The 14,822-nt window shown below is 50.5% G+C and overlaps 1 protein-coding gene across 1 annotated transcript in view; it reads left to right on the top strand.

Moving 5' to 3' along the window:
• The window catches only part of CARMIL3 (capping protein regulator and myosin 1 linker 3), a 44,371-nt gene continuing 29,549 nt past the window's right edge, over positions 1 to 14,822 (top strand). The window contains exon 1 of the mRNA XM_066630422.1: positions 1 to 5. Within this exon, the coding sequence (XP_066486519.1) occupies positions 1 to 5 (5 nt within the window). The remainder of the gene's footprint in view (positions 6 to 14,822) is intronic.

Raw genomic sequence — 14,822 nt, 5'->3', positions numbered from 1 at the left:
ATGAGGTGAGTCAAGTTGCCTAACTTGCCCTGACTTGCCCTAACTTGCCCTAAAGGAGCCCTGACTCTCCTTTCCAGAGACTGCCAAACTGAATTTATTAAGGGTTTCGATAATCACTTAAAAACACTTTGGATGGACTAAAAAACTGCAGATTTACAAAACGGCAGGTAAATCATAAGAACGCCAGATGTCCAGGTCCACCTAGGAAGAGGTGTTCCTGCCTGTGTGTGTGACAGAGAAGGGGGAGGGAATACCCTCTTTGTTATGACGTTTCCTACTATGTTGTGTCTAAACAGAAAAGAGGATGCTTGGCTTTAGAACTATTATAGTAAGCAGATCTATCCAAAATTAATCTGTTCATCAATCCACTGAAACTCATATGAGGTATTGACTGAAGTTAGATGATGATCGCCCTAATAAGATCCCATTAGTGCCTGCGTTGGCTCGGTCATGTCGTGAGAATGGATGATGGCCGGATCCCAAAGGATCTCCTCTATGGAGAAGTCGTGCAAGGAAAGTGCCCTACAGGTAGACCACAGCTGCGATACAAGGACATCTGCAAGAGGGATCTGAAGGCCTTAGGAGTGGACCTCAACAGGTGGGAAACCCTGGCCTCTGAGCGGCCCGCTTGGAGGCAGGCTGTGCAGCATGGCCTTTCCCAGTTTGAAGAGACACTTGGCCAACAGTCTGAGGCTAAGAGGCAAAGAAGGAAGGCCCACAGCCAGGGAGACAGAACAGGGACAGACTGCACTTGCTCCCGGCGTGGAAGGGATTGTCACTCCTGAATTGGCCTTTTCAGCCACACTAGACGCTGTTCCAGAACCACCTTTCAGAGCGTGATACCAGAGTCTTTCGAGACTGAAGGTTGCCAACAACAAAGTGCCTACTGACTGCATATGGGTGCTTAGAGAGCAGCAGGGCATTTGGGAAAGGAAGAGAGAAAAGGACAGTTCCCTGCCTGGAGCAGCTTACAGTCTGAATGTGGGTGGGGGAGGGGGATAACATGTGAGCAAATGCAGGGAGGCTTCCTTTCAGCTGGGGATGCTGAAGAAGGGGTTCAGGTGAGTCTCTAGGGGCACACCTGTGGGGGGGGGCTGTTCTCCCAGTGGCATCACCCCCCAGCCACCCCCTTTTTTTCTGGTGTGCCCAGCAATTCTGAGCCTAGAAATGATCAGTTAGAGCCTGATTTGGTTCTTCTGGTTGGGGAAGAGGCTGCTTGATTGGGGGGGAGGGAAGGAGAGGGAGGGACCCAGGCGTCCGGGGAGCGGGGAGGAGGAGACTGCCTCTATTCCGCCCAGCTGGTCCCCAGCAGGCGAGCGAGAGAAGGGGGGGGGGGGGAAGAGAGGGGAAGAGGCTGCGCAGCCTCCGTTGCTACCGCCACCGCCGCCCCAGCCGGGCATGTGCCGGCTCCTGCCGCAGCTGCCATGGCCCAGGCTGGAGGGGAGGTTTCCCGGGAGCTGCAAGGTGAGTAGCTGCTGGGCGGGGGGCGCCAGGGGGAGCGCAGCAGCATCCCTTCCCCTGGACCCCCACCCTGGCTCCCTACCCAGGCAAGAGCTCTGGGGTCTCCTTCCACCCCCCAGCAGTGCTGCACCCCGGAGGGGGGGAATGATCTCTCTGCCCCAGAGAAACAGGTGAAAGCCCCCCCTTTCAAACCCCTTGTCAGCTTTGTTCCCTGCCCTCACCCCTGTGGGGTGAACCCCCACAACCCACAATATAGTCCATATCTCCCATTATTTCTTCCACACACACACCCCCAGGAAGGACATCCCTTCTTCTGGCTCCCCCTTAGAAAGCCTCTTCCCCCCCCATAAAGCCCCCCCTCCAGGGTTCTTTTCAGCCACAGGAAATATCTCTTGCTTGTGCCTGCAGCCCCCCCCCCAACAACCCCCCTGTCATTCCCAGCATGATTAATGGTTTCTGCCCCAGACCCTGCCGGGGTATCCCCCACCCCACCCCAGCTGGCAGCCCAGGGCGTGAGCTCTGTCTTGATACCAGCCCTGTGCCCCTTTCCCTCCCCAGCTGGAGAAAGGTCCCCTCCTTGATGTCAAACACGTGCCCCATCCAGAGTGAACAGGTGCTCCCCCCTCCCAAGTCCAAGCTGTGCCCTCTGCAGCCAATCTAGGGGAACAGCTCCCCCTCTCACCCCACACCTAGTTTTCTCTCCGTAGACTTTAACTCTTCTCCCCCCCCCCCATTTCCAGGTTACTTGTCTCTGTCCTTGTCGCACCCCCCCCCACTTCATTTCCCAAAACAGGAGAGTACTCCTGTGCACCCACCCACCCCACACTGGTCAGAAATGGTGGTCCCAAGGGGTAGGTCTCTTCCAGCCTCTCCCACACGGCATCTCTCCAGCCCCCTGGTTCCAAGCAGGTGGACACCATCTTTGTCCCACCCAACCATCCCCCAGTGGGGCCACTGCAGATTTGGTGTTTGCATAATAACTCCCCATTTCAGTTCCAGGCCCCCCTCTTTGCCCCACTCAGTTGATCTTCCCAGAGCCAGGTCTCTTGCCTTCCTTCCCCCCCCATACCCCAGCCCTGTGCTCCCCCAAACAATGGCCTTTCCTCCAACATTGCTTCTCCTTACAGCACCCATCAAGGCTGCCTTCCTTCCACAAGTGCTAGATTTGCCTTCTGTGCCACCACCACCGGCTCTGCACCCCTGCCCTGGGCCGCTCTGTCTCTTCTGGGAAGAGAGTTCTGGCCTCCTTCCTCAGTCCCTGTCCATGGTGCTTAACCCCCTCCACCCCCTCCCCCTATTCTGCCTCCAAGCCTTTCACAACCCTGGGTCTTCAGGACGCCTGGGTCCCCTGAAGGAGGCCGTGGTGTTTCAGGGGAGTTATGACTGATTGGGGGGGGAGAGTTAGGGTTCCATGTGGGGGGAAGGCAGGAAAGTCTAGGGAGTCAGCAATGGGAGGGTGGGAAGAAGCCAGGATTCCTGGGTGTGCAGCCTGCCTGCGGCGCTGGGAGAGGAAGCTGTTTATCTCCTGGAACTCCACCTTGAGCTGGTGGTGGATTATTGCTGAGGGCTGCCTGCCGGTTAATGGGCTGTCTCCTGAGGCTGAGGCTGTGCGTGTGAGAGCTGGAGGTTCTGGTGTGTGCCTCTCTCTCTCCTGACCCCCCTCCCTTCCCGCTGCCTGCTCTCTCTCCTTGCCTCCCTCTTCCTCATGTCAGCCGGGGTGGCGGCAGATCTCCTGATCTCCAGGCAAGGCGCAAGGAGGATGGGAAGGTGCTGCACTGATGTCTGGCCCTGTTGCAATATTCCTTTGCAGAGAAAAACATGCACTTGATGAAGGAGCTCCCAAGGAGCCTGAGATACACACACACAGAGCTGCAGGCAGACTGTACCTAGATGCATTTTCTGGTGTGGGGATATCCGGTGCTGGTCTCAATCAGGCTGCAAAAGTGGCAGAATAAACTTGACACACCCAAGCTTTCAGCCATGGTTTCTCTCTCTGCCCACCTGTTTATTCTTGGGGCACCCATCTGGTACATGGGGTCCGAGGAACTCCCCCTACAGCTGAAATCTCCCCTGGCTTGAGCTGGCTTGAATCTCTCAGCTGGCTTGAACAACAGGAGTAAGGCCTTCATGGCCTGATATCCCTCTTTCTGGCGTGATACCTCTGGCAGAGAAGACCCTTCCCTCTTCCCCTCAAAGCCTTGTGGCTAACTTGTGGGACAAGTTCCTAATCTCAGTCATACAGGAGTTGGCTGTGGTTTCGCTAGATAGTAGGTAGGGGCAGTGGGAATCTCGTCCATCCATTCATGCACGTCACTAATTTGATGATGAGGCATTTGGCTGCCTTGATGGCAAGGGGGAAAGCACTCTGTACATGCTCAGAGGCTTCCTCTCCCTTATCATCACTGCTCAGGTCCCCACACACAGCACAAGGTTGAACAGCTGCATGCTCCTAAGCATTGGTGCATTCATAAAACAAGGAGGAATGCGATAGGCTATGACACACTTCACACACCATACACATGTGGAAGGTGTGACGACAAAGTCGCACTTTCTCCCTCAGGCCCACACATGCTGGATAGTAAATAAAAAGGAGTTTGCCAGCTGAAGGAGGTGGGTGTACACAGTGTGTGACTGATGAGTGAGGGCTCTGGCAGTCGTCTCTCAGGCCTGGCCTATTCATGTTAAAAGTCTGCGGTGGCAGGGCAGACTGGAGATTCCCTGCTGTGGTAGTTTTCTACCTATGGGTGAGGGGGGGAGTCATTCACAGCCCTTTTTCTGATGTATGTCTAGATCAGGCCTTAGGAAGAGTCCCATAAGATACAGAAATGGGTGACAGAAATAATTAAGGTAGCTGGAGTGTTTTCCGTGAGTTTGCAGGACAGGCCTTTCAACTTAGAGCAGAGATGCCCAAACCCCGGCCCTGGGGCCACTTGCAGCCCTCGACAATCCGGCCCTCAGGGAGACCCCAGTCTTCAATGAGCCTCTGGCCCTCTGGAGACTTGCTGGAGCCCATGCTGGCCTGACGCAACTGCTCTCAGCATGACGGCCAACTGTTTGACCTCTTGCGTGAGCTGTGGGATGAGGGCTCCTTCCTCGGCTTGTTGTTTCATGTCTATGATGCAGCAGCAGCAGTGAAGGAAAGGCTGGCCTTGCTTTGTGCAAGGCCTTTTAGAGGCCTTGAGCTATTGCAAGACCTTCATTCATTCATATAAGTTCCATCTTTAATATATTCATTTATGTAAATTGATTCAAATTTGAAGTGTAAAGTAATTCTTTTCTTTCCCGCCCCCGACACAGTGTCAGAGAGATGATGTGGCCCTCCTGCCAAAAAGTTTGGACAGCTCTGACTTAGAGGAAAGAAAACAAAAGGGCTGGAACATGATAGTGATTTGCAAGTTTATGAACAGGGTAGAGAGAATGGATGTACATTCTCTCCCTGTAGCACACGGAAATTGAATGGCAGTGAATTCTCAATAAACTGAGGGTGTATGTATTCACATGCCATATCATTAGCTGATGGAACCGACCGCCACAAGATGTGGTGGTGATCGCTAGCTCGGACAGGCTTCTGAAAAAAGTACTGGACACGTTCATGGAGGATAAGTCCTCTCAATGACAGATAAGAACTGATCCTTTGTGCCCAGAGGCAAGAAGGGTGTCTTGGACGACCAGACGCTGGAGGGGAGGGCCAGCTCCATCAGACCTCACGGGGATTTCCTGGGGCATGTTGTTGGTCTGTGCTGAGGCACTAAACCAGACAGTCCTTTGCTCTCTAGAAGAAGCAGCACTATTCTTACAGTGTTGAGTGCTGCAATTCCTGAGTTGTTTACTCCCTTTGTGCACATATTTCATTTATTTACACCATGTAAATAAAAGGGAGGAAAAAGACTCTGGATGGGTGAAGAAAGAAAGGCAAGGAAGATAAGATGGAGGAGCAATAGGCAGGTAATCAGGAGGAGAGAAGAAGCAAAGAGGGTGATGTCAAAGCAGGCAAGGGGAGATCTTTAACCAATATAGGTTAGTGTAAGAGGTGTACAAGCTTCAGAGTGTCACAGAACTCCTCGCCTGCCTAAAGATCTATAACCCTTGGCAATGTGCAGTATTGTAACTGGTTTACCATATAAGCCTGAGCCTGTACATCCCAATAGGGCTTACTCTTGAGCAAGTGTAGCTAGGATTGCAATCTTAAAACAAGGCAAGGCTGATTTTTAACTTACCTAGAGGTCCATGGGACAGGGGGTGGACAGGCCCATGGCGGGCCAAGCTCTGTATCTGGTGGACTGCACTTGACTTTGTAGGTCACCAGTTCCTCAGGCCAAACTGGGACCGCCTTGGGCTCATGCTTTTGTGGCCATGCTTTGGAGATGGGGAACATGCAGCAGACTCATTCATTCCCTCTTGCCCCCGTGACCTGTGAATTTCCCCCCTTCCATGATTTTACTGTAACTTGAGTCATGTCCTCCAACATTCACAAATGAAACACATGTGTAACACTCCAATTCTCACCAGTGGCGTAGCTAGAGGGGGTGCCAAGCACTAAGTTTTGCAGGGAGCTTCACCGTGGCATGCAAGCAGCCCCTCCCCTTCGGAGCTATTCTGGGTCATGAAAGCAAAATGGAGGCAATGCGGTGAGGCTCCCTACAAAGCTTAGTGCTTTGTACCCCCTCTAGCTATGCCATTGATTCTCTTACCAAGGATTTTCATCCCCACGCCACTTTGCTTATGTGTTGGTAAAGGCTCAACCCCACCTGCTGAACTCATGTACTCTGCAACAGCCTTTCGTAGATTTAAATGCCGCAGGGATGTTTGTAAGGGTGTTAACCAGGTCAGAAGCCAATCAGGACCTGCCTAGCTGGGCCGACCTTGGAACCCTCAGAACTGGTAGCAGTGGTAGCACCCAATGTAGCAGTAGTAGTCATGGACAGTTGAAGCATATGAGGGTGCAGTACTTCAGCCTCAAAGCTAACCAGGATTTCTCAAAACTGTGATTTGCAGAATCACTTCGAACCATAGTTTTCAGTAACTCAGAATTAGCTCTAACCACAGTTGGCCCCTACTTGGATGTGACTCTGAACCATGGTTACAGCAAACCATGGAAGAGAGGGGGGGAGAATCTGCAGGTTAGGCAGGAGGAGAAAAAAGGAGGGGGAACACCAGTTTGTGCCACATTTGTAATCCATGGTTTGGAGGGGAAGAAATATGACACCTGGTCTGGACCTCTTTCATAATAATCAAGAGGTTGGCTCTTCGATGCTTACATTTGAAATGGAGGCAAAATGTCTCGGCCCTCACTCCCACGCTCCTCAGTGCGCCAATATGAACGAATAATTTATAAAGATACCATCAGTAATCCAAAACACGGACCTCTTCTGAGACCGGCGCGATGAGTATTCAGAAAATGCAGGTGTGCAAATGGAGTGAATAAAAATCAGTTAGTCTAATCTCTCTCTCTCTCTCTCTCTCTCTCTCTCTCTCTCTCACACACACACACACACACACACACACATGCAGCATTAATGTTGCTTTTAACGAAAGCTTTAAGCACCCATCTAAATCCCCTAATCCGGCTCAAAACGAATTTGCAAAGGTGACCCGACTGAAACGGTAAAGAAATCATTGTGTTTTCAAACAAGAGGCTGAAGCTGCAGGTGTCTGACTGACTGACTGACTGACTGACTGACTGATGGGGCCCTAGGAGTGAGGAAACCAAGAGGCCTCTTGCTGGAGGCCCTTCTGTGTGCTCACAAAACTTCCTCAGTCTTGAGGTTTCATTGCCCAAGAGCTAAATTTTCTGAGACACAGCAGAGAGCAGACAGGAAAAGCACCGCAATCGGCGTCCAAGAATGGATTCAGGTTCCCCTTTCTGCTGAGCAGAGTTGACAGCAATGAGATCACGCAGCTCAGCTGCCAGACACTTCCTCTCTCTGAGAGCCCTGGGTGCAGGCACTCGTGCAGGGAAGCAGCAGACAGTCTCCCTGGCAGGGGAGGGGTCTCTGTTGCAGGCAGAGTGGAGCAAGCAAGGGCAGAATGAACAGCCCCCCAAAGAGGCTGGAAGAGGCAAGGCCAGAATGGAGCAGGCAGGCACACTGTGGGCAGTCTTGGGGAATGGATGCTTTGGACCCTCAGGGATCATTAATGGATTCATTCCTCACCCCGTAAAGTCTGAGAATGTATGGATGGCTGCAGTTGTTGTTGTTGGCAACCTTCAGTCTCAAAAGACTCTGGTATCGCGCTCTGAATGGTGGTTCTGGAACAGCGTCTAGTGTGGCTGAAAAGGCCAATTCGGGAGTGACAATCTCTTCCACACTGGGAGCAAGTGCAGTCTGTCCCTGGTCTGTCTCCCTGGCTATGGGCCTTCCTTCTTTGCCTCAAGACTGTTGGCCAAGTGTCTCTTCAAACTGGGAGAGGCCATGCTGCCCAGCCTGCCTCCAAGCGGGCCGCTCAGAGGCCAGGGTTTCCCACTTGTTGAGGTCCATCCCTAAGGCCTTCAGATCCCTCTTGCAGATGTCCTTGTATCGCAGCTGTGGTCTACCTGTAGGGCACTTTCCTTGCACGAGTTCTCCATAGAGGAGATCCTTTGGGATCCGGCCATCATCCATTGTAGCTAGAAGGGGTGCAAAGCACTCCGTTTTGCTTCCACCGCCCAGAACGACTTTGAAGGAGAAAAGCGGCTGCTTGCACGGTGCATTCAGGCACCTGCAAAACTTCCTACCCCCTCTGGCTATACCCCTGGATGGCTGAAATGGAGAGAGGCTCCCACTGTCCCTGTTTTCTGGCCCTGCTCTCTCTGTTTTTATTCCCCCTTCTGGGGATGTCAGATTAAAATTGCACTCATGTAGTTTTAATGCTTCATCTCCTTCATCTTCGTCATCTTTAACGTCCGTTTCCATTTCCAGATTCTCTTATAGTTAAATGATTGACTGTGACTATTCTCTCATAGTCCAAGCAGCGTGCAGGCGCATCATCTCTAGTGTGCACGTATGAACGCTAAGGCACCTTGCGCCAAGCACATGATTTGCCTATGCGCGCACTGCAGCTGTTGAGAGGTGTGTGTTGAATTGTTGCTTACATAGAGTCAGAGGATTACGTTTTTCTAATATATGTTTAACCAAAAGGACAAATGCGCTCTTGTCTTTTCTGTTAGCGATTGCGCAGTAAATGCAGACAGCATACTTAAAGTGGGAGGAGAGTCTTCAGTCATGTCCACTTGTGTATGGGGAGGCACTTTGGGCTATATACGCTTACATGAGCATATGCATAGGAGATATGCATAGGATTGCACTGTTGGGATGTTGCAGGTCTGTCATTATTTATAACTGTGAGATGTTGGTGCAGAAATGGTGCAGAATCGTCTGGACTCTGTGATTCTGTTCCTAGGGCAACTACCTACGGAGGAACTGACAATTTGTTACTACAAACAGTTGCCCTAGAAACAGAGCTGCAGAACGCAGAAGAGTTTTTCAGCAATTTTTCAGCCACTGTGCTCCAAACTCCCATGGCAGCTGTAGGGCCTTTCACAGCACACCAGTTGAAAATCTGGGCTGAGCTGGGCTGGGGCACCTTCCTTATGAGGAAAGGGTAAGGCGTTTGGGCCTCTTCAGCCTAGAAAAGAGGCGCCTGAGGGGGGACATGACTGAGACATACAAAATTATGCAGGGGATGGACAGAGTGGATAGGGAGATGCTCTTTACACTCTCACATAACACCAGAACCAGGGAACATCCACTAAAATTGAGCGTTGGGAGGGTTAGAACAGACAAAAGAAAATATTTCTTTACTCAGCTTGTGGCTGGTCTGTGGAACTCCTTGCACAGGATGTGGTGATGGCAGCAGGCTTAGATGCCTTTAAAAGGGGATTGGACAAGTTTCTGGAGGAAAAATCCATTACGGGTTACAAGCTATGATGTGTATGTGCAGCCTCCTGATTTTAGAAATGGACTATGTCAGATGCAAGGGAGGGCACCAGGACGCAGGTCTCTTGTTATCTGATGTGCTCCGTGGGGTATTTGGTGGGCCGCTGTGAGATACAGGAAGCTGGACTAGATGGGCCTATGGCCTGATCCAGTGGGGCTGTTCTTATGTTCTTAAAATTGCTGTATTAGGTGGTTGTACTGTATCCTACATTCATTAATGCTCATTAAAAGAGACATAAAGGATATATGTGGCATCAAGGATGTATGTTAATCCTCATCATCCAAATTAATAAGGCATCTTCTCCTCTGACCTAGAAGGGCAACTCCTCAGGGCCAGTTGGGTGAGCCACGGCTTAGTTGAAACTGGGAACTGACCAGAGTTTAGCCCTGGACATGTGTTGTCCTAACACCAGAGTGCCACAGAGCGTGTCAAGTCTGTTGGCTGAGGGAGTGGAATAGCCCAGGACCTAGGATCAGGTGGGAAAGGGAAAGAACTTCCAGGTTGCAGAGTGTAGTTGGAGCTGTAGTTGTTCTCATGTTGAAAAATTGGTTCTGGAGGTGGAAGGGGAAGCAGGGAGGTTAAAGGCTGGTTTAGTGTTGGCGCTGGAAAGTGGTTTGATGTCTAAACCTGTCTGAGCCAAAACTTGAATATGAATCCTTACGCCCTGCACAGGCTAACAAGATATAGTGGAAATGGAAAAGAGACCAAAATAATTACTGGTCTGGGGCACCTTCCTTATGAGGAAAGGCTACAGCGTTTGGGGCTCTTCAATCTAGAAGACAGTCGCCTGAGGGGGACATGATTAAGACACACGAAATTATGCAGGGAAGGACAGAGTGGATAGAGAGATGCTCTTTACACTCTCACATAACACCAGAACCAGGGGACATCCACTAAAATTGAGTGTTGGGAGAGTTTGAAACAAAGAAAGTATTTCTTTACCCAACATGTAATTTGTAGAATTCCTTGCCACAGGATGCCTTTAAAAGGGGGTTGGACTGATTTATGGAGAAAAAGTCCATCAGAGGCTACAAGACATGGTGGGTATGTGCAGCCTCCTTATTTTAGAAGTGGGCTGCCTCAGAATGCCAGGTGCAAAGGAGGAAGCCAGGATGCAAGTCTCTTGTTGTCTTGTGTGCTCCCTGAGGCATTTGGTAGACCACTGTGAGATTCAGGAAGCTGGACTAGATGGGCCTTTGGCCTGATTCAGCAAGCCTCTTTGTTCTTATGTGGTTTCTTCTAAGGGAATAGTGGGATTGGTAGCTCAGTAAAGTGGGGCTGACAGAGAAGTTTCAGTCATGAAAGCAGAAAAATGAGAGTAACACACTACCCTGACTCACCAGTTGAAAACTGAAAACAAACCATTGGCCACCATTCTCTCTAGGTTCATGGTGATGTCACCCTATGCCCCAGCATCTCACTAGTGAAAACCTTCTACATTGAAAACCAACTGACCAGGCATGCCAATAAGGACTGTTATGGTATTTGAGCGTCCCACTTGGAGGTAGGCTGTGCAGCATGGCCTTTCCCAGTTTGAAGAGACACTTGGCCAACAGACTGAGGCTAAGAGGCAAAGAAGGAAGGCCCATAGCCAGGGAGACAGACCAGGGACAGACTGCACTTGCTCCCGGTGTGGAAGGGATTGTCACTCCCGAATCGGCCTTTTCAGCCACACTAGACGCTGTTCCAGAACCACCATTCAGAGCGCGATACCAGAGTCTTTCGAGGCTGAAGGTTGCCAACAACAACAACTGCAGCCATCCATACATTCTGAAGGCTGAAGGTTGCCAACAGTGAACAGAGCTTGGCATGAACAGAGCTTCTGAAGGGGACAGACAGGGACCTCTTGGAGGTTCCCTGCAAAACTTACTGCTTTGCCCCCCCCAGGACATCTGCAAGAGGGATCTGAAGGCCTTAGGAGTGGACCTCAAACAGGGTGGGAAACCCTGGCCTCTGAGCGTCCCTCTTGGAGGCAGGCTGTGCAGCATGGCCTTTCCCAGTTTGAAGAGACACTTGGGCCAACAGTCTGAGGCTAAGAGGCAAAGAAGGAAGGCCCATAGCCAGGGAGACAGACCAGGGACAGACTGCACTTGCTCCCAGTGTGGAAGGGATTGTCACTCCCGGATTGGCCTTTTCAGCCACACTAGACGCTGTGCCAGAACCACCTTTCAGAGCGCGATACCAGAGTCTTTCAAGACTGAAGGTTGCCAACACAACACAGGTATTTGACAATAGTCAAGATAGTTTCAGCGGCCTTGTTATCCTACATAGATCCCATGGGTCCATTGGTGGGGGTCATGACGGTATAGCCAGCTGAAAAGCGACTTTGCCTTACAGTTTCCACCTCAGTAGGGGAAACTGACCATTAAATGGCACAGTGCCCATCAGTGCAAGTAAATGGAATTTCCCTTCAACGTCTCTTGGCCTTTGCCAGCATCCTTTATCATATCAGCACTTGTGGCCAAGTTGTGTTTCTCTCTCTCTCTCTCTCTCTCATCTCTCTCTCTCTCTCGTCTCTCTCTCTCTCTCTCTCTCTCCCCTTCTGTGTCAGTCTCCTCAAGATGGGAAATTGACCAGGGACAACAGATATTTCAGTGCCGAGGCGTAAGAAGCCACTCAGATATTGTAATCTTAACCACAGGGACCTGGATCTCTTCCAAGAGAATGAGCTGAGGAAGGGGTCTGAATGAGATGGTGGTTAATGTCTGAGAAGAAAGGTTTCAGACTTCAGAGAGGTTTCTCCTCAGGAACAGAATTCCTCTAATCCCAGCAGCGGTGTGCATGTGGGGTGGCAGGTGAGGCAGAGCCACCCCCCTGAAGTCCTTCGAAAACTGCCCACCTTCCACGTGAAGTGTGCAAGCATGGCGGTGGTGGCAGTTTTCAAAGTACTCCAGTGGGCCAGTTCTGCCTCACCTGCTGCCCCCACACTGCATGTCCCTGACTCCCAAACCTGAGGTGACCAACTGTGTTTGCTTTGCAGGGTGGGGAACATAAGAACAGCCCCACTGGATCAGGCCATAGGCCCATCTAGTCCAGCTTCCTGTATCTCACAGCGGCCCACCAAATGCCCCAGGGAGCACACCAGATAACAAGAGACCTGCATCCTGGTGCCCTCCCTTGCATCTGCGCCTTCTGACAGTCCATTTCTAAAATCAGGAGGTTGCACATACACATCATGGCTTGTACCCCATAATGGATTTTTCCTCCAGAAACTTGTCCAATCCCCTTTTAAAGGCATCCAGGCCAGACACCATCACCACAACCTGTGGCAAGGAGTTCCAGAGACCGACACCACACGCTGAGTAAAGAAATATTTTCTCTTGTCTGTCCTAACTCTCCCAACACTCAATTTTAGTGGATGTTCCCTGGTTCTGGTGTTATGTGAGAGTGTAAAGAGCATCTCCCTATCCACTCTGTCCATCCCCTGCATAATTTTGTATGTCTCAGTCAGAGGCTATGTCTATTTGGAGCTGCAGCATTTAGCAGATTGGTTAGCTAGATGAGGTGATAAGAATAACTCAAAAAGCGTTCCAATTACTTGGGTGACAGATTGTTTCTTCAATTTTTTTTAAACTATAACTACTTTCAGGCAGGTGCCATGTAGCACTCCCTGTCCTTCCTTACACATAAGGTGCTGTCTCCTCTATATGGATGCCTGCCATGACCCATGAGCAGTCATCTCTGAAAGCCAGCTTTCTTCAGGTTCCTGCTGGCTGTGAGAGAAATGGAGCCTCCATGTTTAGGGGCAGTCAGATGCACGGTTTCTGGGGACGAATGACACAGGAGGGCTGTTGCCTGCCTGCCAGGTTTGGGGCTTCCTGCAGGCTGTCCACTGTGAGAAGCAGAAGATTGGGGAGGAGAACCTCTCTGAGGTTTGCCCAAGCAGTCTTTCTCAGCAGCCTGGCTACACTGTCCTGCTATACACCTGCTTTCCACTTGGAGTGCAGGGTGGTCTGGATAGACTCTGCATTTGGACAATGGACCAGGCAGTCTGTTGGCCACAGTAATCTTAGGGCATCTCAGAGCTGAGATCTTCCTGGGCTGTGAGTCCGTTACAACATTTGTTTTGAGGTCAACTGGGTGAGGGTTGGAGCCCTGTTCCCTTCCCTCACTGAAGTGGGTTTGCCCTTCCTCAGCTGTCAGGGACAATCCATCTCTCTGCCAAGCCTGTCGCCTCCAATGCTTCACCCCAGTTCCCAGCAGACGCAGCCAGGGCTGGCTCTCCCTCTCTCCGCTCACACCAGGCAGAAAAGCCTGGTGGCCTCAGTTTACCCCCCAGGCATTCTGAGCAAAGCCCGTGCACCAGCGACTCTGTCATCCTGCTTGGCTGGAGCCTAGAAAGTTACTTAACACAAGAAAATAGATTGGTTTATCTGTAGTGGATGAATCTGAGCTCCCAAAATCTGTTTTTGAGTCCGGCTCCCAGAAGTTAGCAAAGACGTGATTAAGGGCGCAATCCTAACCCCTTATGTCAGTGCTTTCCAGCACTGACATAAGGGCAGTGCAGCTCCAAGGTAAGGGAACAAACATTCCGTTACTTTGAGGAGGCCCCCGTGAGTGACACCCAACTGCAGGATGCAGCACACGTCCCATTTCCACCGCTATGCCAGTGCTGGAAAGCAGTGACATAAGTGGTTAGGATTGCGCCCTAAGACAATTTCACTAGGCATAAACAGAGTTCCATTCTTCTACACTTAGGCTGCAATCCTAACTACACTTTCCTGAGAGTAAGCCCCATTGAACAAAATAGGACTTACTTCTGAGTAGGCCTGGTTAGGATTGTGCTCTTGGTTCCTGCCATACCTGGTTCTAAATCAGAGAATGTGATTTGCACAAGGTTGTGAGCCCAATCTCTCATTTTAGATCCATAACAAAGTGTGCCTGGTCTGGACTTAATTTGATCAAACGTCTGATCTCGGAAGCTAAGCAGGGTCAAGCTTGGTTAGTACTTGAATGGGAGACTGCCTGGGAATAGGTACTGTAGGCTTATACCATAGTCTTTCGAGTCTGAAGGTTGCCAACCAACCATAGCCCCAGAATGCATTTTCATTGCCCAGGTACAGACTTCAAATGCATAAAATCCTTATAAGCATTGACCCAGGCATGTGAGGTTAAAAAGCTAGGATTTCTAATCCGAAGGATATTTAGGCGCTGCTTAACTTTCCAAAATGGCCCTGCTTCCTGGAAGATGCGTCCTTTGACTTGGAAATTCATCCATTCTCACACCTTGATGTTTGGAAACTGAAAGGCAACTTTCAATGACCTGGAAATAGGAAGGTGTGTTTGAAATCCAAGTTTGTCCTGATCTCCACATTTGTATTTAGAACTGAGTTTGGTGGAATGTGTTTTAAAAGCTTAAGTCTTGTCATTCAGTTTTACAGCAAAACTGTTGAGCATCCGCTTAATTTTTTTTTTTTTTTTACAATCCTTAAATCCAACAAATGGTA

The sequence above is a fragment of the Tiliqua scincoides genome, chromosome 5 (genome assembly GCF_035046505.1).
Source record: "Tiliqua scincoides isolate rTilSci1 chromosome 5, rTilSci1.hap2, whole genome shotgun sequence".
Classification (NCBI taxonomy): Eukaryota; Metazoa; Chordata; class Lepidosauria; order Squamata; family Scincidae; genus Tiliqua; species Tiliqua scincoides.
This window is presented reverse-complemented; position numbering and strand designations above follow the sequence as displayed.